This window comes from Rhopilema esculentum, chromosome 2, assembly GCF_057945365.1.
Source record: "Rhopilema esculentum isolate cy_ngs chromosome 2, ASM5794536v1, whole genome shotgun sequence".
NCBI lineage: Eukaryota > Metazoa > Cnidaria > Scyphozoa > Rhizostomeae > Rhizostomatidae > Rhopilema > Rhopilema esculentum.
In genome coordinates, this window is record NC_142816.1 from 6443108 (window position 1) to 6462574 (window position 19467).

A 19467-nucleotide genomic window follows, 5' to 3' on the forward strand; every position below is an offset into this window, starting at 1 on the left:
CAAGACTATACTCTGTATTGTTATGTAGTTTAAACATTATGAAGTTTATCTTAAAATTTATCTTTTCGTTCATCATTTATGCTGTTGCTATGTATTGTAACATAATACATAATACATATTGTAACATAAAACAAAATATCATGACTAGTACTTATAAAACTAGAATAAGCTGGTCTTTGATTCAAAACATGCTAAAAGTGTCCGTTTGTAAGAAGATTTAAGAAAAATGCCTGATTTTTGAACGAAAGAATTTATTTTTTGCGTAAAATTTATTTATCTAAAGAATTTATTTCTGTTCAAAGTTTCGTTTTTCTCATTTTGCTCTTTACACATTCAATACACAACCAGCATCTGAGAAACTGCTTTCTTATCAACAGGCTACGCAGCACAAAATCAAAACATTACAACAGGATACCGGCCAACACAGAACCAAAGTCCAACATTCGGTAGTGAGAAGCAAAAGTCGTATACGACAGGAGGAAGACCGACCGAAAAAGTAGGCAAGCCGACATATGCAACACAAAACGCGGAGTATGAAACACAGAAACCATCTCGAACCTCAGCTGCGGAGTCTGAAGGAACTATTCCTGAAGAAGGTAAACTCTACGTTCTTTTTTTTGGATTTGTCTTTACTATTGAAAAGGAATAATTTAGATTTTGCCGATTTAATTTTGATTTCTCGACTTATTATGCAAAACTGCTGTTAGAATCTTCGTTAGTTGTTAGGTGTAGAAGGGCGCACCGTAAAGACAAGTTCGTTTCAAAAAGAGAGTTCGTATGAAATGAAAACAAGGAGCTGTGCTTAATCTGTTTTCTTCATGCTAATTTTACATGATTGCATAGAACATTGGCAATCAATAAATAGATTCATTGCCAGCGAATAGAATCGTTGAAATGTTCGAGAAAATATTTCCATCTGCTTGAAAACGTGCCATTCTATCACATTAATGCCAAATTAGCTCAAACTTTGCAAAAATTTTGTAGAAAAAGATGAAGAAAAAAGTCGGCCAACTGGCTTGCCACGATTCAAAACTCTTGCGGCTACCATCCGGCCTAAACTGGACCAGGCCAACTTAGCACCAAATATCAATGATTCAAAAGTTTTGGACGTGAGTGAAAATTCCAGGAATTTTACAACTGCCCAGCCGACAAATCGGCCATATAGAACCCAAGCCCCGACAGCTGCACACGAGCAAAAGGTATTGTCGACTGTGTTCCCGACATCTTCGGAAGGCAGCTCAAACGGATCGATGCAAACACCATCACCAATCGATGTCAATAAATTGCCAACAAAGAAACCTTCAACAACGAATAAAAACGAAACACCGTTGAAAGATTACCCAACAGTCTTCCCTGGCCTAGCATATCCAACATCAAAGCCTATTTTAAGTAGAAATGGCACTGTCCCAGCAACAACGCCTGCAAGATCAAACAGTCAAAACGAGGTTACTGCACCGCAGCCATCAGAAAAGCTGGAGAAGCAGGAAGATTCTGTCTTGGCTCCTACGAAAACAGCTTTTAGGACGACAAACCTACCTACCTTCCAAACTACAAAGAGAATTCTACCAACGACGGCAAGGCCAAGTGTAAAATATGGAACACCGAATGAGACAACAGATAATGGAGAACAGAAGGCAGCTTTGCCTTATCAGTCGGATAACACGCAGGCAGCGGGTCAAACAAATGTCGTTGTGCCGCATCAGGTTTTCAACCCAGAACAGGAAAGGATGCAAGACCAAGAGGCAGAAGAGGAGCGCCAAAGGCTTCTTAGCGTGACAACACCAGCACCTGTAACGTATCATAGAGATAGCGATGAAGATGTGACAGCACCTGAAAATCAAAACAAAGACAATGAATGGCATGGCCTACAATACGGACCATTAGCTTTGCCACCTGCGTTCAAAGAGCCCGAGTCGACAAAAGGTATGTCGTATTAGACTTATTCAATAAAAAGTGTTGAGAACTGGTCAAATCTGAGACAAAGATTTCACTTACGCTGCAAAGAGTCATACTTTTGATACTGTTTGAACGTCTTATGTAACTTTTTATAAAGGGAATGACACAATCTATCTAGTATTGATTTCATTTTGTGTATTATGTCATGCTAGTTTACACTAAATACACTAAAAAAATGAAAAAATTATAAATTAACATAAAAAATGCACACTGTAACGCAGAAGACAAAGTTATTAGTTCAGCTGTAATTTCACGAGGTAACATTCGACAGCTAATTATGCAGATTTCCACTTGATTCTGACTTTTAAAATGTACAATATACATCATCTGACTTGTTTTGGTGGACCATAATTTGATGAAGGCTTGGTACTTTATTAAATAGGAAACATACAAACAAGTGACAAGGGACTATCACATGAAGGAGATGGGATTGGTTATAGTAGATACCCAACAGCATCGGAAACCGGGGGGAAATTGGCATACAGTTCCTTGAGTTTTCCAACTGGAAATCAGGTTGAGCGGCAGATGAACCCGTTGTATGTTAATGATACAGAAAGTAGGCCAACGAAAAAACGACCGACAACGACCCAGGAGCCGACAAGGAAAACGAAAACTACAACGACCCAAGAGCCAACAAAGAAAGTGGAAGTTACAACGACTCAAGAACCAACAAAGAGAGTGGAAGGTACAACGACTCAAGAACCAACAAGGAGAGTGGAAGTTACAACGACTCATGAACCAACAAGAAGAGTGGATGTTACAACGACAAGAAAACCAACAAAAAAGGTAAATAAAACTTCATAAAGGCAAATGAAAATCAATATTAACGCAATAACCGTGATCTTTTAAGCACAGTACTGGAAATTAACAAAGCCAATCAATGCATTTAAATGCACTGACAACGATTTAGAAGTGGATGAAATGAACTAATGATGAAACAGAAGAAATGCGATGAGATGATTCAAATGTTAGAAGGAGGCTAAATTTTCAATAAGGTATATAAGGACTTGTATTATTCTAGAGATTAATAATTAAAATATGAAGCTCTAGATAATGCTGGAGACAGATCCACGTCACGAAACCTCAATTTAAGACAACGCCCTTACCATTTACTGTTTACCCTTTAAGAAAATACAGAGAAATGGAAAATGTTAGAACTTGCTTAGTGTTCATCCACAATTTGAAAGATTACCTTATAATCACAAAAATTTCAACCTTGCTTCGAAATTTCAGTACCATCATTTGCCATAAAATGCATCATCTCAAAATTATTTATTTCGATTGAAAATGTAACATTAATTTGTCATTACTTCAACAGAGCACAAATGAGTTATATGAGTACGAAACAACAACTGAAAGTACAACAGAAAAGCCAGTCAGGACTACAGCCAAAACAGCTTCAAGCAACGACAAGGAGAGTGCCGGATTGCAGACAACATCGCAACCATCACAAAAAGAAAATACCTCGCAGGAAGGAACCGTTAAATCGACTAGTAAATCATATGACACACAAGAAAGTACGACAACTGCGCAGATAGAACAAACAGCAAAAACAACAGCTCGCCCAACAACCACCAGAAATCGGTTAACGACCGGACAGCGACCATCAGAAGTGCCAACATCCAAGATAAAGGCGACGGGTACAAAGCAAAGCTCAAAGCCGAACTATCCAACCAGAACTGGCACCAAAGGTTCATCTTCAATGGAACAACCACCACCAGAGACCCCAACACATGGAGGCATGGCTCCTCCAGAGAGACCCGTTACGTCTGAGGTTGATGGCATAAAAACTACCGATACCCCAAGAACTGTTGCAAAAGAAACCGAAACATCACCTCCAACGAAACAACCGGAAACAACAATGAGCTCAACTACAGCATCAGAGTCAACGACAAAAAGTGACAAAAATGACCAAGAAACCTCAGAGAAACAAGACACGCTTGTTGACAAAATTTACAACATCTTCAACAAAATAGTAGGCATTGATGCGCGGCCGACCTTGAAAACAAACCCAACAACGGAACCGAAGTTTGACACAACTACCTCCACAACAGCAGCAATAACAACTAAGATGGAAGAGCTGACAACAACAGAGGCAACAACAACTGCAACAAAAACAACAACATCCCCGCCAACCTATGAAATTACAACAGTAGAAAATACAAAGAGACCAGCTGGAACCGAGGCACCTTCTAAAAAGATTGAAACAACAGAGTCAAGTGAGGGATTCGCGCAACAGCTACTGAATAGCGAAACAACGACCGTCACAACAAAAGCGACCACAAAGACGTACGTTACAACAACAGAAAGGCCAGTAACAGATAGATATTCTCAAACAACGAAGGAAAATTCAGATAGTTTGCAGTACAAAACAACAACAGAAGGGTCTTGGTCCATAAACAAGATGACAACAGAGGATGCAGATCGAGTTACTCCGGAGCAAATATCAATCGACACAACAACCAAGGATTCGGAATCTAGTCAAAAAACAACGACCGAAAATGTCGACCGGCTTGCGTGGAAGACGACAACTCAGCTACCTTTGCCAGCACAAGAAACGACAACTGAAAACGTCGACCAACTTGTCTGGCGAACAACGACCGAAGAACCCTTACCAACTCAAAGAACAACAACTGAAAAAGTCGACCAACTTGTATGGCGAACAACGACCGAAGAACCCTTACCAACTCAAAGAACAACAACTGAAAAGGTCGACGAGTCTGTTTCAAGAACGACGACCGAACCACCTTTGCCAACTCAAAAAACAACAACTGAAAAGGTCGACGAGTCTGTTTCAAGAACGACGACCGAACCACCTTTGCCAACTCAAAAAACAACAACTGAAAAGGTCGACGAGTCTGTTTCAAGAACGACGACCGAACCACCTTTGCCAATTCAAAGAACAACAACTGAAAAGGTCGACGAGTCTGTTTCAACAACGACGACCGAACCACCTTTGCCAACTCAAACAACAACAACTGAAAATCTTGATCAGGTTACATTGAGTACAACGACCGAACACCCGGAGCCAACAAAGAGGACAACTACGCAGGACAGCAATCGACCGCTTTGGCAAACAACAACAGAAAGTCGGGAGCAAGGGCAACAAGCTTCAACGACAGAAAAACCCAAACAAAAGCAAAGTGAAGAAGAAAAGGATGTTGATAGAATAATAGCAAGTGTTATGGATATGGCAACAACATCCTCTCCGCCTTTATCTACGACCACAGCACCATACTTTCAGGTTACTAGAGAGAGAACAATGGAAACAACTCCAGCGTACAACTACAAGACACAATCAACATCAACAGATAGATCAGACTACGAGCAACAAGGCGAAAAATCAACAACAACAGTGGCAACAGAGACACAGTCGTCTACGACAGAAAGGCCAACAACGAGCCAAAAGAAGACCACAACGGAAGAGATTGAATGGAAAGTACAAGATATTTTCACCACTAGGAAGCCAGAATACGAAGAAAAGACAAGAGTTAGGCCATCGACAAGAGTAGATCGCATCACATGGGAAAATGAGTACGAGACTACAACAACAGAGAAGCCAGAAACAACAGCAGCCAGCGCTAATGAGGGTCAGTTGGTTACTTATGCTACCAACAACGTTAAAGCTACTCAAACGCCACAGGTAGTATTCACTGTATCAAATGGAACAAAGACTGATGCGAGCAGTGAAAATGAAAACACGGAACGGACTACTACAAGAAAAAATGCTTACACGACAGAAAGTGAATCAGTGTATACAGGCAGTCTTAAAACAAGCAGCAATGCACCGGTAGTGAAAACTGACAAATTGCAGGAAAAGACACAAGCAATCACTTCCAACCCAGAGCAACGCACCACACATGATTATCGACAAACAGGAAGCAAAACAAGATCACTTCCTGGTACCACCAAACCAGGCAAACCTGTATCGCCTACGACCAAACCAATAACATCGAGCAATTTACAACCAGCATCTGGAAGCCCTACGGAAGAGATACAGGACTTCAGCGCTAGGCCATTTGGGTTCAACCTGCAGCCAGTCGAAAAAGTAAATACAACAGCTACAAAGCAAACGCCGACACAAACAGCAACAGAAATGCTAAAAAACCAGTCGTCTGTAACACAACAGCTTTTGAAGACTGATGAGCCAATGATAACGAAAGCCAATACAGAAAAACCAGGAATCGTTATGACGGATTCATTAACCTACAAGTCAGCAGCAATTCCTGAAAACCCATCTTCCGCTGATAACGGCGAGGGCAATAGAGTATTAAGTAAGGAGAAGCCTTACGAAGGAGCACAGGCTGTACCTTCAGCATACGAAAAGCAGAGCAAAGATATTAGCAAGCCGACAACGGAATCAACGACAACTACAACAACATCGGGTTTAACCGAAATAGCTTATGGCGGCGAAAATGCAGCAAGACCTACAAATAATGGCGGACAAAAAGAACTTAGTCGGAATGTGACAGGTCCAACGGAGAAAGCAAGTGGCGGGAGCACGCCTAGCAACGGAAATCAAGATCAAGGAGGAAGTGTTTCACCAGGGAACAGCTACATGTCACAGTATTTGTTGGGGATACAAAAATGGTACAATAAATACGTCAAAAGAATTGAAAATGAGAACATGACATTTTACCCAGCGGCATTGGTGAAGCAGGCTGATTATGATGCGCTTCAGGAAGAAATCAAGGTAAATCTCAGTGCTATTCTTTAAAATTCTTTGAATCTTGGCTCTGCAGTAAATTCAAACTGTTGCGAAAAGAATTGGTTAAATAAATGTTGATAATGGCTTATCTTGATCTTCTCACCAAAATCGAAGTCATCAGTAGTCGATAGATTATCAGACCTCAAATTCTCATCTTTTGTTCTAACAAAGTGAAACTTTAAAGAGAAGTAGACAGAAATTTTGTTTTTCAAATAAAACAAAAACTTCCAGGAAAGCTGGCTTAGCCTTCCTTAAACAATCTACAGGACATTGAGGGAACTAGATTCAAATAATTAAAACCCTTTAATTCTTGCAACATTTTGTTGAGAAAATTTCCGTCGAGGATAGCTAAAAAATCGAGTTCTAATTTCTACAAGAAGAAAAAGGTTAACGTTTTGACTATTGCAATATTTAGGAAGAGAAACAGGAAGATAAAGATGATGGCTATGACCCATGGCGAGCGGTGAAAGAATATTATGACGTATATCTCTCGGAAATAGAGAACTGGGAACTAAAGTATAGAAAGAAACCGCAGGGTGCACAGGAGGCTGTCAACAAGCCAAACGTAAATCCTGTGAATGCGACTACAGAAACCCCTGTGACCTGGCGAACGGCAGCACCGATTGCAGCAGGAAAAATAAACGATAATCAAGTTGACATTCCTGCAATGTATGGTCGTCCGGCAACACCAGTACCCGTAGAACCAACAACAAAAGAACAGGAACGAGCTACCTCAAAGCCTAAAACAACCGACCTGGATGGCATTTTTGCTCAACTTGCAACCTGGAAGAGGCCTACGTCAAGTCCCCAAGCACAAATGCCACCAAATATACCTTCGAAAGGAGATGACGGACAGGTTGTCTACACGCCTATCCTGCCAGATGCACCAACTAAAAGACCCGATAAAGGTAATTCTTTATTTTTCTAGAAACAAAGAAATCCTGAAATGTTGTTTTTTTAAAGGTAAAGGAAAATCTTGAAGTAAATGTCACAAACCTTTACTGTATATGCAGTGTTCACAGGAAGAATTGTGCTTAACTTTGCAATGAAAGTAATCACCGCCGCTTACCTCTGAAGGAAACAGAGAAAAAATAGCAAAAATGGATGTAAAACGTAACTTTTCGCATTATTATTGTATATAGAATCAATTGAATCTAATATACGATCCAAAAGAGCTTGCCAGGTAAGAAAGGAAGGGAACTTGAATAAAGATATTGAAGCATGTGAACCAGAGTCTAAAACTCTAAGTAATGTTTCAGGTAAAGACAAAACAGAACCATCAGACGTTGACGCCATTTTTGCCAAAATTGCAACAATGCTTATGCCAACAACTAAACCAACTACAAAGCAAGCATCGAGCGAACAAGGCGCTGGCAGGCCTACGACTTCTTCAGAATCTTCAAGAACGTCCGGGGAGCAGAAACAGGGTGGCCAAGAGTCGCAGGGTGAGACAGTGCAAACAACAACAGAGAAACCAATGACCAATCAAGGAAACACAGGGAAAGTGACATACTACCCGGAGGCGGAATCGAACCAGACAACTAAGGCACCAGAGGCTGCGACACAAGTGGTAACAACAACAACACAAAACTCTGGTCAAGAGACAACTACTTCAAATGGTCAGAGCAAAGAAGAAACGACAAGTATGCGGTTTACAACGCCAACCCAGGCAATCACCATGCATACCGAAACAACACGACCACAAACAACAACAACGAGGAGACCGCCAGTCACGAAGCCAACGGAATACGAAATTGTCCCTGAGGTATATGAGAAAATTAGATTTTTTATCAATCATTAACTAATTTAAACCTGGAAAGTTCACGAGAAAGAAAACCATGTTTAAACACAAATAAACAGCTTTCAGGGGTTTAGTCTCATCAGCATCAAAATGACAGGAAATAATTATGCATAAAATAGAAATGATATCGATGAAGTAACTGTGTTTTTATCTCGAACATGTCTTTATCGTAAAAGAGTAAAGCCTGATTAAAGACTGAACCTGACTCACTTCTTTTCCGCCAATCAGGAATCGAGCAACGATTATTCTGCCAAGCAACCACCAAACAACAAAACAGCAACTTCACCGCCTGAGCAGCCAGTGACCGAGAAGGTTGACACAGTTCCAACTAATCTAGAAAATCAGACCTTCACGACAACTGCAACGCCAGCTTTGACACAGAAACAAAATACAGGGCTTAATATGGAAGAAAACGGTACTCAATTGGAACAGCAGAAGCTTCCCGCAAATCCCGTGACGTCATACCCTTCACAAGCTGCAACAAACCCTGCTGCCGCTGCTACTATTAAGAATACCAGGGAACCAGTCAATGCCGAGGGCTATGGTCAGTCAAACACGACAGAGTCAGCAATGCAGACGTCAATGACAACAAAACCAGCTCCTGAGGAAACAACCACCATTGCACCACCAGTTGCAACAACAAAAAGACCAGAAACAACAGCAGCAACAATAACAACAGAAACAACAGCAACAACAATAAGGACAGAAACAACAACAACAAATAAAACACCAAACAAGTCGACAACCTCAAGTGATGCAAATGTTGTCCCGACAGATGAAATTGCCTCAACAGGGAAACAAAATGAGGAAGATGATCAAGCTATCAAAAATCCGGCAACCCCTAACTGGACCACAACAACAACAAACGCTTCCGCGCAGAGTAGTGGCGAAACGACTGCAATGAGATATCCTACAACGACACCCTTGACCACGCTATCAACAACAACTGCGTCATCTACAACATTGTCAACTAATGTAGAGACAACCTCAAAATACCCAGAAGCTACCAAAGCACCAAAACCAACAGCGCAGACCAATACTGGCTCAGGAGTGAAGGTGTTTACAAGTGAGAACAGCGCCGATTCGATCGAGACAACAACAGCACAAGTGTACGCAGAATCCATGACAACAACTGCAACACCCTATTCGTCAAGTACGAAACAAGTGGGCAATGGCCAATACACAACAACGCAAAAGGGAGAACAGAATAATCAGGACAGTGGGAAACAGAATACTGGCCCGAATAGCCAAAGCCAGGATTCTCCACAAAGCCCAACGAATCCTCCTGGCGTTTCCGTGCAGGAGCCGAATGCAACGACAGTGTACCCGTTGAATGGACAAAGCCAGACCACTACTGAAGAGAAAAACAAACAGGTATATGATTCGCAGCAACACATTACAATGAACAGCATTAAAACTCCGCGGCCATACGAAGAAACGACTACGGCTAATCAGCCAGTATATGACCAGACAAGTAATACACAGCTACAGAAAAATCCGGTGATGACGCAAAACAACCAAGAAACGCCGTATGAGAAATATGTCAAACAATTCTATGCATATTACCAATCCCAATCGATGTCTTCAGCTTCATATCAATACAAAAGCAAGGCTGAACAACAAGAACAGGCCCAACCAGTGCCACAACAAAAACAAGAGAATCAAACAACAGTTTCATCTGGATTTCAAACAACAACAACAACAACAACTGCTTCACCTGTCAATCAAAATCAGGCATCACAAGATAACAGTTCGCAATATCTCGAAGGAAAAGAAGTTGATGAAACCGTTTATGAACCATACGAAGCACCAACCACAGAACGAACTCAACAGCAGAAAACACAAGAAAACCAAACAACGGCATCACCTGGGCTTCAAACAATGACAACAACTGTTGCACCTGTCAATCAAAATCAGGCATCAAATTCTCCACCATCCTATCAACCACAAGACAACAGCTCGCAATATCTCGAGGGAAAAGAAGTTGATGAAATTGTTTATAAACCATACGAAGCACCAACCACAGAACAATCCCAACAGCAGCAAACACAAGAAAACCAAACAACAGCATCACCTGGGCTTCAAACAATGACAACAACTGTTGCACCTGTCAATCAAAATCAGGCATCAAATTCTCCACCATCCTATCAACCACAAGACAACAGCTCGCAATATCTCGAGGGAAAAGAAGTTGATGAAATTGTTTATAAACCATACGAAGCACCAACCACAGAACAATCCAAACAGCAGCAAACACAAGAAAACCAAACAACAGCATCACCTGGGCTTCAAACAATGAAAACAACTGTTGCACCTGTCAATCAAAATCAGGCATCAAATTCTCCACCATCCTATCAACCACAAGACAACAGCTCGCAATATCTCGAGGGAAAAGAAGTTGATGAAATAATTTATAAACCATACGAAGCACCAACCACAGAACAATCTCAACAGCAGCAAACACAAGAAAACCAAACAACAACATCACCTGGGCTTCAAACAATGACAACAACTGTTTCACCTGTCAATCAAAATCAGGCAGTTTATTCCGCACCATCCTATCAACCACAAGACAACAGCTCGCAATATCTCGAGGGAAAAGAAGTTGATGAAATTGTTTATAAACCATACGAAGCACCAACCACAGAACAATCCCAACAGCAGCAAACACAAGAAAACCAAACAACAGCATCACCTGGGCTTCAAACAATGACAACAACTGTTGCACCTGTCAGTCAAAATCAGGCATCAAACTCTCCACCATCCTATCAACCACAAGACAACAGCTCGCAATATCTCGAGGGAAAAGAAGTTGATGAAATTGTTTATAAACCATACGAAGCACCAACCACAGAACAATCCCAACAGCAGCAAACACAAGAAAACCAAACAACAGCATCACCTGGGCTTCAAACAATGACAACAACTGTTGCACCTGTCAGTCGAAATCAGGCATCAAACTCTCCACCATCCTATCAACCAGAAGACAAACCATCTTATCAACCACAAGACAACAACACGCAATATCTCGAGGGAAAAGAAGTTGATGAAATTGTTTATAAACCATACGAAGCAACTACCACAGCAGGTCAACCACAGCAACAACAAAATAAGGGAAGCCAAACTCCACAATCATCTAATTATCATACCACTATAGCCGCTGCTGCCACTGTCCATCAAGACCAGGCTGCTTTTACTACAGCGCCTTACAAATCACAAGATAACAGCTCACAGTATCTCGAAGGAAAAGAGATGGATGAAGGTTTATTCGCAGACTACCATTCTGAGCAAGAGGCAAAGGAAGGTCAAACAAATAACGTTGCCCAAGAGGGCAGTCAAGATACTGTCACAGAAGAATCTAGCATTGGACAGCTGAGTGGAGCTGGGGAGGGAAATCCTCCGACAGGCGGCGCAGTACTTTCCCAGGCAGTGCTAACAGGTACAGCAGATAGAGTGAATAAACAAAATGGCATGTTGCCTGGAAACAACCAATCAGGAAGCGAACAGCCAACACCGCCACCATATTATCCATCTGATACAACAACAATGGCCGGAAACAAACTTCAAACCACAGCAGCAATGCCTACAAGGCAGCCTGAATTAGCAATACTGACTGCGACAACAACAACAACTACAAAGCCAAATTATCAAAGTTACAATTACATGGAAGAAAAGGACGAGAAGGAGGTTTTATACCAAACAACCACAACAGCTCCGCCGACGCATAATGGAGACGTTACAGGTTAGTTATAAATTCACATATTTAACAAATTTGTTAGAAATTTTTTCAGTTTATTTCTTAGAGAATGCGGGAAAATAACCGACCCGAGCTAGGCAGAGCACTTGACGTACAAAGTCAGGTGTAATGAATTCGGGCCTCACTCGGGTTGGTTATTTTTCCGCATTCTCTACAAACTTTCTTCAGAAATCCTGTTGCCTATGACAGTTTATTTCTAGTTTTCAATTCATATGCACTATTTACTTTGATTGCGTGGGATAAACGCTTTATCGCGATTGCTGCACCAGCACAGTTGCAAACGCACCTTCAATATGACTCTTTTTCTTCAGGGCAACCAACACAGCAGCCACCATACGAACCAAGCTACAATCCCAAAAATAGAGAACAAAATGACGTCACTGAAGAAGCTGCTTATCAAAATGAGGCAAAGACTGGGTCTGCTACAGCAACAACAACAAAACCGATGACGTCCAAAACAACAGCGAAACCTGGTGTTTCGGTGCAAGAGCCGCTCACTGGAAGTAAGGATAGCAACAACAACAACTTGTCAATTAATAAGGTGAATACCGCATTTTAACCATGTCTACCATTGCTTTGAGACCCGAAGAACACTAAATTTAGCCTGAGGAGTGAATTGAAATGTGGAACTTAAAAAGCCAAAACAAAAAATGGCTCTACTTGCAAAATACTTGTAGATATTACCAGTTGAACTAAGTTTAGCAAAATTGGTAATTATATATGATAAACCAAAATTTAATGTCATAGGAATATTTCACATAAAATCTTATAATGTTCAGTTAATGGTAATAAAAACTTTAGTATAGGAGACAACCTTTTGCAATACAATATGATACAACTCACATTACTGAATTAATACAATAAATGCGATGCTATACAATGTACACTAATTTAGCATGCGTCACGCCATTATTGGTTAAAAAATTCACAAGCTATATTGAGCAAGATACCTGAAGTAAAATAGAAAGAAGAATTTGAGGTCATTTTAAATGTAAAAATAATCGATGATGGTTTTTCTAAATTTAAGGTATACAACCCAAACGAGTATGGAACACAAACAACAAATAAAATGCCACAACAGCCATCGACAATGGACAATGGCAACCAGCCAATAAGCTACAACGCTAATTCCCAGTCCTTATCTACCGACTCAGAGTTGATTTTGGCATCAGAAAGCGAGTCTTCGGAAATGCGCCGTCCTACGACAAGCATTGCTGGCAAGACCACAACAACAAGCAGCTTGAATCCGGCAGAAGCTGTAACCGGAAACAGCAACATTGAAACCGGAAGCAATGTCCAGCAAGCCGGTTCAAATGCTACACAGTCAGGTAGCATCTATACTCAAAAGCAATCTGATTCGAAAGAGGCGAAGGAATCATCTGAAAGTATAGCAGGCAGCAACAAAGGTGCATCGAGCATGGAGCAAGACAAAGAATCGGAAACAAGCCAACAGTCGTATTGGGGCAACATATATAATAACGGGTATCCATATAACGATCAGAAGAGCTACGAAGATTATTTGAAGAATTATTATGCATCAATGAACAGCAATAACAAACCTATTGAGAATAAGCAGCCACAAGGTTAGTTTAGATTTAGGATAAATACCTTAAATTTGCTCTGTCAACTTACATGTACGGTAACACAACCTTCTAAGAATGCTGAATGCTGTAAACCGTGGCAGAAAACCACAGGCGTAATGGTGAAGAACAGGCTATCGCGAGTAGTGATAAAGTTCTAAGTAGGCTGAAGGGCCATTTGCAACATATTTCTATTACCGTTATTACAATAGGTTTTAAACAGTTTTTTATAAGATACTTCTAAGTTTCCTTTTTTTAACGCTTATTTCTAAACAACATTAATTATTAGCTTATTACCTTGAAAATTGCCATACATATACAAAGGCAATTATCAAGAAACTATATCAGGAATTATTCTAAAGCGTTTTGCTCCAAAACAGGTATACACACGTGACCACAACGCTTCAGAGATAGAAAAATGACGATGACACAAAATGCTCTTCTATTCATCAATTTTGGACATGGTTAAGTTATAAGCAAAACATTAGCGACAGCTACAGTATAAACAACAAAGTCTACGTAGAGTAGCAGATTTACATAGATGTAGCGACGAAAAGACAAATATCCAGTGCTGATAAGAGTGAGGAGTTAATGACCGTATGTGTAGCGTTCGTCGAATGCAAAAAATGTTGGAATGACCAACGAGACATAGGACATCCTGCAAGGGACGATGACGTAGCAACTGATAGTGACATTCTTAAGAAATATACGACTGACGTTTGAACGACAAGCATCAACAACTCAGCGAGGTAACAACATATACTTGTACCATATTCATCGTTAGGCTGACATAAACAAATACTCAAAACTGCATGATAAGCGGAACAAAATCACAGCCTCTTAAAACACAGCCATAACTGGTATACTTTTAGATGGGCCACTTTTATGTAATTTGTAGCTAGAAAGGATTATAATGTAAACGAAGTTTGACATCAATCTCAAGAGAGCATCGAAACAGCCTATTTGTTTATGCTGCGTTTATAGACGTCATTTCACGCAGTAGAGACAAAAATTAGCGTCGTTAAATAGAGCTGGTGCGTGCCAACGAGACTGGAAAATATGCATGCCAACAAAACAACGTGCATGCATGACATAGCTTTACGGAAATAAGATTGGAGAGCAGCTGACTGATGCTCTCCGTGTTTGCATCATTTGAGATTTCATGTCTGATTGACAAGTCCATGTGACGGTTATAGTTTTAATTCGGATGTTAACTTTAGTTCGGGAGCCAACGTAATTCATTATCAACGAATTTGAATAGAACTAGCTTGATTGTTTCGTTGTCTGAGGTTTGTTCAAAAACGAGGCTGTTCGAACTTGTTAGTTTGTTTTCTCCTCAGTTAAGATGCCAATAGTACTTTTCAGATTCAATAAAGAAGAATACGTCACTTGGACTTCTCACTAAAACAAGGATAGCAAATTATGCTAAAATTACTAGTTATAAAATGCTGGTTCATGGTTTCTGGCGCTTGCCAAATCCTCAGTTTCATTATTCGGTTGTGTTTCAACCAAATTGTCTAATGGCAGTTGCATTGCTAATTTCAAATGGTAAACTATTTGAAAAACTATTTTATAAAATAATAAAGATAAAAGTAAATTTTTTAAAAATGGAAAAAATAAAGGAATGAATATGTTGTTGATAGTGAAATGCTGGCACATCTAATGTAAATCTAATCTTTGTCACTGCTCTAACTCTAGCATCACAGGAGGAAATTGACAGCCAGCTAGTTCAAGAGATGGACATCAGTACAAAAGAGCCAAGTTCACAATACAGCCCTACAAAACAGCGGGAAACAAATCCTGAAACAAGGACCACCAAGAACCAACCAACGTCTACTGCCACATCCAACCGCAATGCAAGTGAAACTGCTACGGCTCAAAATCTGCCATTGTTTACTGGACGAATTCCAGGCGGCTACAATCCGTCAGTTTCTGAGTACGGCCAAAGCAATGGATTGGTAACGTCATTGAGTGAGCAATCTGAAATATACCCGTACAGAAATGAGCCCACTGCTTCAAATGTACAGTACAGCACAGGAAGTGACGTCACCGATGGAAGTACTACAACAACGCCCAGAGAAGAGCTGGAATCTGTGACTGGAAATGCGAATAAACCAACAACATCTAGCCGATCTGCAGGTCAAACAACACAAGGGGTGACAACCAATAGGACGACAACTTCTACTTCTGAAGCATCAAAAGTGACTGAAGCATTTGCAAGTGAAGCTGCTCAGGCAATAGGCAAATCACCAACCATGCAAATCTACACACCAACAAAAATGGAAAGCAACGAAAACAAATCACAAACGAATAACAAGATTGATTCATATTTGAACTCAGACAGTAGCCTTGGTATCGCTGTAGGACAGGATAATCAAAATAACGTGTATTCCTCTGCGCCGGCAGCTGCTCCCATGAGACGAGGCGAAGCCTTAAAGCCATCAAATGAATCTGCAAAGGAGGCGTCTAATGTTATCCGAGTTATCATGTTACCTACAACAAGGGCAAATGCAAAAACTGATGCATTCAAGGACAGTGATTTAGGCACGTTTGCCAAAACGGGAAGTTTGTACGAAGAAAAGACAACTGAGAAAACCACAGCCGGTATGACTATCACAGAACCTGCTCCAGGAAGATCCAGTGCGGAAGCGAATCCATCAGAGTCATTTTCCTATACCAATAACCAGGCCATTGGAAGAGAAGAAGTTTTACCAGAAACGGCAGAAAACCAGGATGCATTTGAGCCAAAGCAAGAGAACACTGCTGGTGAAGACACAGTCAAGGAGAGCAGCTACCAAGCAAGTCCTGATACACAATACGGTAGTTTGTTTGCTAGAGAACAGGGAAATAATGTTTCTGTAGAAATGAACGAAACGGTTTTGCCAACCATGCCAACTGCAACTACTAAGGCCAGTGCTGTTACGATTGCACCAACGGAAAGGACGACAGTTGTCGCAACGTCGAAAGTAGTCTCAGAGTCAACAACAATAAACAGTAAGAATATATCTGAAGTTGATGTAGTAAACCCAATAACAGGTAGCGTTATTTTGACGGAGAGAGTGAGTTACGCTGATATCAACAAAGACCCTGACGTCTGGGACATTGATGATAATACCCAAGAAAATACAACAACTGCTGGAACAGAAAGCCCGTCAAGTAACGGTTCAAATAGAGCTGAAACAATGAAAGGAACAACGCAAGCTGACCCAACGATTGGTCAGTATTTACCAAGCGTAGCAATGACGTCAACAAGCTCTGTTAAAAGGAACGACGTAGGAGCTTCAACGACAAAGGATCGAAATGCTGCGTTGCTCACCACAAGAAGCCAGTACAATACAGAAACACCGGTACCAAGTGAAAGGTCAACAAGTCGCAGTTCAACGGAAAATGCACAATATGTAGCATCAAACGAAAATGAGCAGCAAACAGATGGACAGGAATTCGAATTTGCAGGTGGGAATAACTCTCCTTTTGCACCAGAAACCGAAACCTTAAACCAGGGGCCCGATGAAGTAAGGTACAGTTACTGGCCAGATGAGGAGACGGCTGATGCAAACGTAGAAGAGCAAAATGACAACTTAGGTGAATCTGAGGTAGAACAAGTCAAGCCGTCGTTGGAAGTCAGCAATTTGAAAACACCTGCACAATATGAATCAGAACAGGAGCAGACCCGCGTAGTTAGAACATTACCATCAACTGTTGTACCACCACTAACGTCACAACTGAAGGAGAATCAGGCCAGTGACGTAACACAGCCAAAAACAGGTACACTTCCAACAACCAAAGCAACAAAACAGGATTTAAACACGGAACCATTGCCAGGTGATATGATGACATTGAACAATAAGCTGGGAATAGAACAAGTTGAGTCCGGGGATTATCTTGACAGCCCCCAGGAAACCGCTCAGCAACATCAGTTCACCCCAAGGATTCCACAAGTGGTAACGTCAAACAATGGCTCGACATCCGAAAACAAGTTGCATAAAATATTTAATGAACTGGTTGATTTAGAAGTGAATAATAATCAAAGTACGGCCACAGAAGGAAACACGACTAGCAATGCCGATTCAGAGGCCAATCAGCCTCCACGAAATGATGAAGCGATCACGCAAGACAGTGATTCAAATGACAAGCAGAAAGAAGCAGATCAACAAGATACTAGCAAAGAAGGCACAGACAACAACAGCAAATCACTTGATCAATCTTCTGAATCAAAAAATCAGGAAACTGAATCATCGCTTCAAATAGCCAAATCGATTGACCAAGAGAATCTATTGAATAGCAGCAGGGCTGATGTCACTGAGCAACAGAATAACCTTACCTCAGAGCAAGATAAAACAATATCAGGAACACAAAGAGATGAAATAGAAAGGGGTGATTCTCGCGAAAAAAATACTGATGATGACGAGTTTCAAGTATTCCGTACAGACGAAGATAACGAGGATCCGGGACTAGTGCGTCTACTGCTGCACCCTGAAAATTTACCACCGCAAACAGTTGCAGAGGACATTGCAGATGTGGACTCGGATTATGTGCTGGCAAAGAACGTCGTAATACATGATGACATTGATCGATAAAGACACGATGACATGAATCGTCGTGAAGCTTGAATCACCTCGTTTCGATTTATGAATGGGAGCGAGGTAAAAAACGCAGATGTCAGGTGAAGGGCGCAAGAAAAAGAAGGAAAATTCAGATAGCAATGAATTAGACCAGTAAAAGAATGCAAATTTTAGGCAAAAATAAACGTTTTCGACCAATCAGGAACATATTCGAATTGATAAACCGCTCTGTATAAGGTTGAAGATCTCTGCTAGATTATTTGAGGTTCTAAATGTTTTGCCGGATACTTTTCCAGAACTTCTAGACAAAGGCACCATTTATTTTGGAGTGCTTCAACTTTCAGGCCTTTTTGTCAAAACTGGTTTCCTGAAATAGCCCCAAAAATTAATCTGCAAAAGTTTGACTTAAAGCTCAGTTGACTAGGTTGATAAAGTTATTTGACAACAAAGTCGTTACCTATACGCTTTTACCGGTTTATGCAAGGTTGTAATCAATAAATTTGTTATTGCGAAAATCTCAGTGTATGTTAAAGTATGTTGTTCAGTTCTAAAAGATAAAATAATCCACTAAACCTTTGCTTATAGATCCCCTTTAGAATGTAAAGATAGAACTAACTGACAATTCGAGGGTAAGAAACATTAAATAGCTTTAAAATAAAGGTCTGTAATATACATAAACTATATTAGTTGTGAGAATAATTTCATTCATTTTTATACGCAAATGTTATATCAATGAAATAATTCATTATGTATTAAAAGATATCTATTTTTTATTTCTTCTGCAAGTTTTTTAAAACACTCATTTAGAAAGCAGATATTGGAGGTGTATCTACGATTTTCTTAATCAGGGTGTCACCAAAAATCGAATGCAGGCAATTTATTGGATTTCGTTTTCCTAAAAACAATTTTGAGCAAACATTTTAATCATTTTTGACTGTCCTAATCAAACCTTAAGCGTGCATTGCCGGTAACCGCCCACCACAGGCGTTAACGAACGAATTTACACGCTAACTAAACTGGCAAAGTTTAAATCATGCAGCTGCAAGAAAAACTGCATAGAAGTCGTGGAAAATAATATTAATTTCAGAAGATGTTGCCTGGCT

At 40.5% G+C, this 19467-nt stretch overlaps 2 protein-coding genes across 4 annotated transcripts in view; one reads left to right on the forward strand and one right to left on the reverse strand.

Moving 5' to 3' along the window:
* The window catches only part of LOC135695642 (uncharacterized), a 32778-nt gene extending 13650 nt beyond the window's left edge, over nucleotides 1-19128 (forward strand). For 2 of the 3 annotated variants that reach the window (XM_065214787.2, XM_089110064.1), the window contains 10 exons: nucleotides 378-596; nucleotides 985-1923; nucleotides 2339-2742; nucleotides 3275-6649; nucleotides 7080-7572; nucleotides 7924-8429; nucleotides 8694-12207; nucleotides 12534-12763; nucleotides 13250-13805; nucleotides 15501-19128. In XM_065214787.2, the coding sequence (XP_065070859.2) occupies nucleotides 378-596; nucleotides 985-1923; nucleotides 2339-2742; nucleotides 3275-6649; nucleotides 7080-7572; nucleotides 7924-8429; nucleotides 8694-12207; nucleotides 12534-12763; nucleotides 13250-13805; nucleotides 15501-18379 (13115 nt within the window). In that variant the 3' untranslated portion in view covers nucleotides 18380-19128. Of the gene's footprint in view, nucleotides 1-377; nucleotides 597-984; nucleotides 1924-2338; nucleotides 2743-3274; nucleotides 6650-7079; nucleotides 7573-7923; nucleotides 8430-8693; nucleotides 12208-12533; nucleotides 12764-13249; nucleotides 13806-14182; nucleotides 14552-15500 lie in introns of those variants that run through there. The other variant, XM_089110065.1, reaches the window with a different exon arrangement.
* The window catches only part of LOC135695641 (uncharacterized), a 74443-nt gene that overhangs the window by 21561 nt on the left and 33415 nt on the right, over nucleotides 1-19467 (reverse strand). The window lies entirely within an intron of this gene.